Source organism: Nothobranchius furzeri, chromosome 6, assembly GCF_043380555.1.
Source record: "Nothobranchius furzeri strain GRZ-AD chromosome 6, NfurGRZ-RIMD1, whole genome shotgun sequence".
Lineage (NCBI taxonomy): Eukaryota > Metazoa > Chordata > Actinopteri > Cyprinodontiformes > Nothobranchiidae > Nothobranchius > Nothobranchius furzeri.
This window is the reverse complement of record NC_091746.1, coordinates 49,860,243-49,869,180: the sequence shown is the minus strand read 5'-3', so window position 1 is coordinate 49,869,180 and position 8,938 is coordinate 49,860,243. Positions and strand designations below refer to the sequence as shown.

Here is an 8,938-nt window from a genome sequence, read left to right as displayed (position 1 = left end):
ACGTGTCATCTGCCTGATTTTCAAAATAAGAGATCAGTCTTCTAGTGAGTAATCAGAGTCAGAGTGAGGTACTAGAGAGTTTATTGTAAATATAATCTAAAAACGTCCAGAGAAGTCTTCACACATTTAGGAGGTTGTCCTGTTTTAACTCATGCAGGTGTTGAATCTAACTTCCTGCTCCATCATCTCCAGTAAAAAGGTCACAGACGTGTTTTCCTCCTCCAACAGGACCTGGAGCACCATTTGGGTCTCGCTCTTAATGAGGTTCAAGCCGCCAAGAAGACCTGGTTCAACCGAACACTCAGCTCCATCAAAACCGTCACAGGGACCCAGGGCAAGGAGACCACTTAACCCAGTAACCTCCTCCTCCCACCCGACCCTCCCAGTTTCTACAGGAGCGTGTCTGCAGCTCAGTGTGACTCATCAAGCCTAACGCTCCGAAGCCCTAACAAAACCCACCAGACCAGAACTTTAACCGTTAAATCAGAGATTCTCCTCAGTGAAGGACTGTGGTACTACTTTCCTCCCTTCATCTGTCTCGTATAATAACAGAAAACGTACTTCCAAAGGAGGAGACTCATTAATGACCATCTGTGTACTGCTGATGTTAGGAGACCCGTAGGGGGACGGAGAGGACATGCGGACATTCCTCGGCAGAGAACTACTGACAACACGACAAGTTCCTGTAAATGTTTCTGTTTTAGGTACAACAGCTGATAGACGCCGTTACGAACACAGCTTTTTTGTTTTTGGTTTATCATCAGATTCAATTTGTTCAGAAACGTGCAGTGTGTGTGTGTGTGCGCGCGCTTGCGTGCGTGCGTGAGTGAGAGGGAGAGAAAGCTGGAGAATTTGCGGAAGTCCCAAGAAAAAGAAGCACTAAAGTGTGTGTGTGTGTGTGTGTGTGTGTGTGTGTGTGTGTGTGTGTGTGTGTGCATGCTTGTAGGGTTGTCTCTCGTGTCCTTTAATGTTCAAACATGTAAATGAAAACTGCTAAATAGAAGTTTGCTGACAAAGCCTTGATGTGAAGGTTGATAAAGAAGGAACGTGTCGGTTATAATTATGTAATTTATGGAAACTTTAAGCTGTAAATGTGTTCAGATCAGATGAATCAACAGTCGAGGTTTGTCTGGTTTGGGTCTTTAAGCACAAAGAAACTTAAAAAGCTCTAAACCCTACAAACCTTCAGGGTGAGAAGACAGATGAACCTCCTGAATGGTGCAATGTCAAAAAAAAACAGTAACCTCAGATCTGCTCAGTCCGAATGGAAACCACAGATTGAAATGGATAATTCCCACAGCACTCGAACACACTGTTAAAACCCACCTAGTTTTGTCACCAGCTGCTTGGTTCAGCGCTAAAATATATTATAGATGCAGATTGGACAGGTTGCTATGATGATCTCAGATGCAACATTAGATTTATTAGAGAAAAGAAGTTAACGGAATAAAGGATCCTTTCTGGTGTCACCTGGTGAAACCTTTTCTATGCGCTCCAGTTGATAAATATCTGATGCAAACATTGAACCTTAACAGGTCAGAAGTTCTTAAAACATTTTAAGTGTCCAGACTGATTCATGCAGATGTCAAAGAACTAAAATGTAAAGACTAGTGGATAAATAAAATTACCTGTCAGCTGTTACTGCAGGATGAGTCTGACCACCAGGCGCAGAGCATCACAACCATGTCACTAAGGGTCAAAGCTCAGGTCAAAAGGTCAAAAACGGGCTCTAAAGTTATCCACGAGGCATGTGGGTCTCCACGTCTGATTTCATACTTAGCTGAGTGAAAACCGAGACCCCACAGGGATCCAGTTTCTGCTCGTCCTAAAGAACTAAAGTAAGACCTGCACCTTTTCATTTGACTAAAACAAACTGAAGCCGGATTGGCTGGAATTAGGTGATGACATCAGCGGAGATCTGTCTAAAAGCACTGGGCTGTAAATAAACGTCATTGAATATTTCTTTATGATTTTCTACTCTAACTGTAACTAATGTTGCCTTCCTGCTGCTGTGCTACAGTTTCATCCACAATGTTTTTAATGTTTTTGTTTTTGGCTCTGAGCTCCTCAGTCGCGCTGCTGTTTTGTTTACTAAATGCCAAAACGTAGCTTTCTCATCCGACAACATTAACGTGTGGGAATTGTTCTAGAGTAGACTGCATTGTGTATACTTCATGGATTTAAATATAAAGATCTCAACACAAGAATCTCTGCCTCCTGATTTGTGTGGTCAGATCCAGATGTTACAGCAGAGTATCTACTCCCATCCCCGCATTTGATCAACTTCCAGACTACGTGAGACATAGACACCCAGGTGAAGTAGGGTCCTCCCCCTCCTGGACATCCCCCTCCCCCGAGATGAAGTAGAAGTGTTCTTGCTAGTTCAGGAGGAACCAAGGTCCACCCGAGACCCTCGAGCCAGGGCCAGGCACTGCCGCACGCTCCCGCCCTCTTGTCGGCAGCTTACAAGCCAGGACCCAATTCCCCAGGCCCAGCCCAGATCCCCATCTGGGGAAGACCGCCCTCACACCCCTATCCACCATGCCCTAACCCAGACCCACCCAGGGGTGAAGCAATGGGGCGACGGTGGCACAGGAGTTAAGTGCTTGCCCCATAATCGGAAGGTTGCTGGTTCGACTGTCGCTGTCGTTGTGTCCTTGTGCAAGACACTTAACCCACGTTGCCTGCTGGTGGTCGGAGGGACAGGTGGTGCCAGTGCTTGGCAGCCTCGCCTTTTTCAGTGCACCCCAGGGCAGCTGTGGCTACATTGTAGCTCATCCCCACCAGTGTGTGAGTGTGTGAATGACTGTTTAAAGCGCCTTGGGGGTTTCCAGGACTCTAGAAGGCGCTATTTCAAATACAAGCCATTTAGCATTTACTGTACAGCTATCAGGCAGCGACCTGTTATTCTATATTCTAATATTCTGATTTGCATTAGTTATCAGTTATAATAAAATTAAAGATAGAACCATTTGAATTATATCAGTGTGTGTGTAATGAATTAATCTGAGATGCAAGTTTTACTTTTTGAATGGAATTACTGAAATAAATCAACTTTGTCATGATATTGTAATTTTTGACCAGCACCTGCATATTTCATGCTGCCTGCTGCTTGTACTTGTAGCAGCTAAGTGTGGACGAAGGTGACGTGTGGGTTACGTAACACAAACACTCATTTCCTTCAGCTGACGCAGCTCTGCAGCAGCAAGCACACCAACGGCCGTCAACACCAGAGGTGATGATTTTATGAGCAGATTTCTAAACTTCTAAATGACACATGAGTTGGAGCGCCGGTCCATATTTTTAAAATCACAGCGGACTTGGTTGGAAAACAGCAGCTCAGCCCTGACACAGATAACAATACAGCCAGATGTTCTGAAGCTTTTTCTCTGAGAGGTACAAAGCGCAACAGAACCAAAGCCAAATTAAGAACCTGCAGAGTGTGCCAGATAGAGGCTGAGACATTATTAGATATGTTCATGTTTGGGTTCCTGGAGAAATGTTCCAGCACACTGACTTAGAGAAGTATTTTTGTGTTATCCGCTTCTTCCATGATTTTAGAAACAGATTTCTTGTATGGAAGACAAAACTGAAACGAGGAGTGAGATTAATAATAAAAAACTAACGTGTTCATGTTCATCTTGATTTTTATGCTCGCGATTGCCCACTCAGGCCAAAAGCGTAACGGCAGCTTCAACAGTAGGCTCGTGCACGAGGCGCGCATGCTGTACGTGCACACTCCTCAACGAAAATAACAGCTGAGACAGTCCCGTGTGTGTGTGTGTGTGTGTGTGTGTGTGTGTGTGTGTGTGTGTGTGTGTCTGGCCCAGAGGACAGGAGAACGCGCAGCTAATTAATTAAATAACTTGGCTCTGTACCTTTCTCTTCAGCACAGCCGACAAAGGTTTATGATGGGTCAGTCTTCCTGCATGCTCAGATAATTCCATTCCCTTGCTTGAAAAATTGTTCCAAAATGAAAGTTGAACCCACATCTTTTTTATCTGTGAATTGAATGCCGTTCGGTGAGTCTCAAATAAAAACTTGGGCATCTTACTCTAAAAAAATATATCATTAATGTAAAAAAGAAACTCCAAATAAATTATGTTCACACCCAGAATCAAACCAAACCCAGGTGTTCTGCACGAAAGCCCAAAGTCTTACTAGGCGAGCTATAGCACCAGTGACGTCTTCTGTGTCTGTAACATTTACATTCTTGATCACAGCTGAAACAACGTTCAAAGAACGGTTCGGAGGGCTATGCCTGAGCGTGAACGCGCATTAAGCAGCCTGCTCGACCAGAGCAGCTCTCTTTTTCTGTGATTTTACAGAAAAACAGGCGATAACAGTAAAAATGCCAGGGCTCATTCTACAGGACCAGGGTATTGCAGGAGAATGTATGAAGAAGAAATTTATTATTTCTATACATGTTTTGGCTGTCAAACTTCCATAATGCCCCTTTAATTTCTGGAAATATCCATCAAAATGTTGTTGAAAGTGAATGAAATGATGCCTGGTTGTTGGAAAAATATTAGCGGCTTCTTAACATGTAACCATAAAAATCTGGTCTAAAAACATGGGAGCGGGTCTAAGTATCTGGGTGACGCCATATTAGAAGCCATGTTTCCTTCTACGGGAACCCATGAGGACAACATGCATTTACTGATTTGTAACAAACGGTTACAAAAACTTCATCATTCTTAAATGATGTTTTACAAATTTACCTCTTCTCTTGTTGCCATTGATGAAAGGGAGTCTTATGTGCTTGCTATTTTGCTAAAGTTTGCACTCCCCAGGGCTTTTTGACCCTAATGGGCATCCATTGGTGAGGTCGTACAACCAAATACAACCAAATACTGCTTGCTTGCAATGATTTAGGTATATACTGCCTCCTATCGCCAGGAAATATGCACACTGTCACTTTAAGGATGCACCGCTATTTATATTTTTAATTTGTTCTGCAAAAAAGGCTTAAATAGACATTTTAGTAACATTTTGAACATAAAATATTAAATTAATTAAAATTTATATCAGCAACCTCCTAGAGAGACTTAATTCCACAATTCTAAAAACGTTAGTGAGGACCACGCAAAATCACTCTGAGGGCCGCACCTTGGAGACACCTGTAATAATGGAAATGTTGACATGGGAGAAAAAGTACAACATTAATTAGATTATTTTTAAAATTGTATTTACCTACTTTTTATTAGTGTGTCAGGTTCTGACATCTGAAGATTTTTGCAAAGGCGTATGCAGAGTTTTTTTCTATAGGATCAAATAAAAACAAAGTATGTTGAAGCTTTAAAGCTATAATAATGCAGTAATGTTTTTGAGGCACAGTGCAAACACATTTAGTTAAAAGCTGCTTGTATTGCAGCTTGGGTTTAACACACACAACACTAATGAGCACATTCATTCAAACCGACATCTGAATCTTTCTCCCAACCTTAATTGCATGCATTTGTTAGATTTAAGGTGATTTATATATACATTTTTTTTACCTTTTAACGATGCAAGTTCAGTTACTACCAACAGAACTCCAGCGCTTGAAGGTGTAGAATTATTTCTTCTTTTAATTTGCAGACGAAACGTGTGAAATTTAGAAATCAAGTACTGTTGTCCAAATGAAATCAGGGGTTGGAGTTAGTAAATGTCCTCAACATGTACAAAAATCAAACTTACATGGCCAATAATTAGCTACATCCAAGAAGGGGTCATATTATAACTTCTATGGTTGATACCAAATGTGTTTATGACATCCTTTGAAGCAAAATCCGTTATACAAGGGTTGCCCAATCCTGGTTCTGGAGGGCCAGTATCAACCATGTTTTAGTTTCCCTGTCCTAATTTTCCTGTCTGTGACATCACAAAATGGAAATGACTCGTTTTAGGCAGATAATTCCTAAAACAACAACAAACAACAGATCAGCAGATTTTTCCCATTTAGAGTGTTTATAGAGGCAGTAGAGACCCACATGGCAGGAAAAATAAAACAAAAGGAGACAAAAGGGGAGTTTTGCACTCCATGCTTCCTTTAAATTGTAGTTTTAATATTAAATCCCTCTTATCAGTGTTTTCATCCCTTTATTGCCAAATGCATCAGACTTGATTATCCTATTTCTACTTTTTTAACAGGATTCCTCACGAAACTTCTGGATTTAAAGGACCACATGGAGTTGTCTTGGCGACAGCACTGCCTAGCCAAGCAGGGAAGGTTTGCTCTGAGTCTGTGACCACCTGCTCAATCTCCTGGTCCTTTTGTGGAATAGTCGTGGGACCCCTGTGGGGGTACAGGGGTCACTTTTCTTTGTACCACTAAATTAAGAGCACTGTCTAAATTCATGCCATGATCACATATAAAGCTCTTAATAATCAAGGTCCATCACACATCAGTAATCTGATTGTTCCATATGTTCCTAACCGAGCACTTCGCTCTCAGACTGCAGGTCTACTGGTGGTTCCAAGAATATCTAAACTTAGGATGGGAGGCAGATCTTTTAGTTATCAGGCTCCTCTCCTGTGGAACCAGCTCCCAGCTTTAGTCCGTGAGGCAGACACTTTGTCTACTTTTAAGAATAGGCTTAAAACATTTTTATTTGATAGGGCCTATAGTTAAAATCTGATGTTAGCCTAAATCTGGGAAAGTGGGGGATTACAGGGAGGTGGAGTGTACAGTCGGTAAAGACGGCTCTCCCTTGCCCTGCCTCCAACATGCCTACATCTAAATAGGATAGATTATCCAGAGTTAACTCTGTAGTTATGCTGCTATAGGCTTAGACTGCTGGAGGACACACTGACCACTTTTCACACTCTACTGCTTTATTCTACAGTCTGCTCTTTAACTGTACTATTTTGTGCAATTTCAGCTGTTAACTTTATTTTCTCTGTAAGTGTTTTTCTCCCCAGAAGAAGCTACAATGACGTTCTGCTGAGCTGTGGTGGCCTCATGGAGGGGGCCATCGACTAGCACACTGCTGCTAACCACTAATACGTTCTCTCTCTCCTGATAATAACTTTTTGTTTTCATTGACTTTTGATGTGCTAATACTAGTTTATCCGTTTAATTATCCACTAGGATAAATACAATAAAGTTTATCTTTCACCAAATACAATATTTACTAAGACATCAAAATATAACTATAGACACATTACTTGTCTTTGTGTGTGTGTGTGTGTGTGTGTGTGTGTGTGTGTGTGTGTGTGTCTGTGTCTTTGTCTGCCTGCTCTGTCGTCTCGATCCCCAGTGAGTCGTGGTGGATGGCTGCTTATACTGAGCCAGGATTCTCTGGAGGTTTCTTCCTGTTAAAAGGGAGTTTTCCTCTCCACTGTCGCTTTATGCTTGCTTGGTATGAGGATTGATGTATAGTCACTGACACTAGTCAGTGACTTGATGCAATTTGCTGGGTTCCTTATATAGGAAACATTATTTCTGAGTTGGCTTAATGAACTGTGAATTGGAATGTTTATTATGTGAAGTGCCTTGAGACGACTCTTGTCGTGATTTGGCGCTATATAAATAAACTTGAACTTGAAACTTGAAGTTTAGCTTGTTCCTAAGGCAGGTTGGACCCAGCCCTGTCTGCTCTGTGAGAAGGTTGCAGGTTCAAACCCCCAACAGTGGACTTTCAGTGCAGATTTTCATGTTTTCATCATGCATGTGTGGGTTTTTTCCAGGTACTCGTTTCCTTCCACAGACTAAAAACATGCATGTAAGGTTAAGAGCCTCTAAACTGTCTGTAGAGGAGGGTGTTTATCTTTATGACTTTAGTTCTTCCAAGCCCGAGGCCAAAAGGTGAGATTGTCCCTCCAGGTTGAGAGTGAGTCTTACCTGAGGAGAAGTATCTTAAGCCGAGTGTTTTCACTTGTAACATTCAGCTCCATCTGAAACTATACGACTTCCTCGCAGAGCAGAGCTCACGATCTGACTGCTCACCCTGTACGTGTGGTAGCAGCCATCGAACTTTGAGTCCGATGTGCTGGAGACTTTTGTGTTGACGTTAACATCTCGGTGTTCCTTTGGGCTTGGGGTTTATGGCAGTTGGATAAGACAAAAGAAAGGAAGTAAACAATGTTTTGGGATCCATTTTATTTGACATACTCTGCAAACATGCTTTTTGACAAACCTCAACGTTGTGTGTGAAGAAAAGTGTAAAATTAGAAGGAAATGATGCATGTTGACACAGAAATACCTGTGGAGCCGGGGTGGCACCTGCACATTTGGGTCGCAGTCCTGTTTCAACACTACAGTACCCTCATGAGAGACATCTAACATGTTTCATGTTCATGCAACAACACAATTCCTTATCGGGAGCTGGTGGTGAGGTGATAATCGCTTCTCGTAATGCCCTGTGTACATCACATTTCCGCAGTCCTGTGGTGGCTTGCGCCCCAATTTTAACTTGCACATTAAACATTTCCACCAACAGCATTCCACGCAAATGCACACTTAGGGCCTTGGGGGTGAGCACACTCAACGGCACCTGGCGGCGGGGATCTCTCAGCCTCACCCCGAGTGCCGGTGCCCACTTCCAATTTTAAGCTGCATCTAGACACTGATGGTTCTGGGGTAAGTGGGGTTGTTTAGTGGCATCAGCTGATGTAGGCCAGACGATGCCTGCACTTTTAAGTGTCATTCCTGTTAGTCTTTAGGCCGTATGTGAGTGTGTGAGCATGAGGGAGGGAGTGTGTGACTGTGTTTGTGTGTGAATATATATGTCAGGTGGGGTCTTGGACACTTCCCCTCTCCTGGGACATCTTGTGGTCTACAACATCTGCGACTACCTTCCCCTGCCACTTCTTCTCCTGGTGGGTGGTGCCTCAGTCTGCCCGTGTCGGCGGCGGGAAGTTTTTTTGGGATCTGTCAGGTCGCTCCCGGTGGCTGCCTGGTGAGATCTGGATCCCTGGGCTCTGTCGGGTCCCTAGTAGGGTTGGCCGCCCTTGG

General features: G+C 43.0%; 1 protein-coding gene across 5 annotated transcripts in view; it reads left to right on the top strand.

Annotated features, from left to right (window-relative positions):
- The window catches only part of LOC107372496 (rab GTPase-activating protein 1), a 120,721-nt gene extending 120,154 nt beyond the window's left edge, over window positions 1-567 (top strand). For all 5 annotated transcript variants that reach the window (XM_054744895.2, XM_054744894.2, XM_054744891.2 and 2 more), the window contains one exon: window positions 229-567. In XM_054744895.2, coding sequence (XP_054600870.2) covers window positions 229-351 — 123 coding nt within the window. In that variant the 3' untranslated portion in view covers window positions 352-567. The remainder of the gene's footprint in view (window positions 1-228) is intronic.
- Window positions 568-8,938: the final 8,371 nt, after the last annotated feature.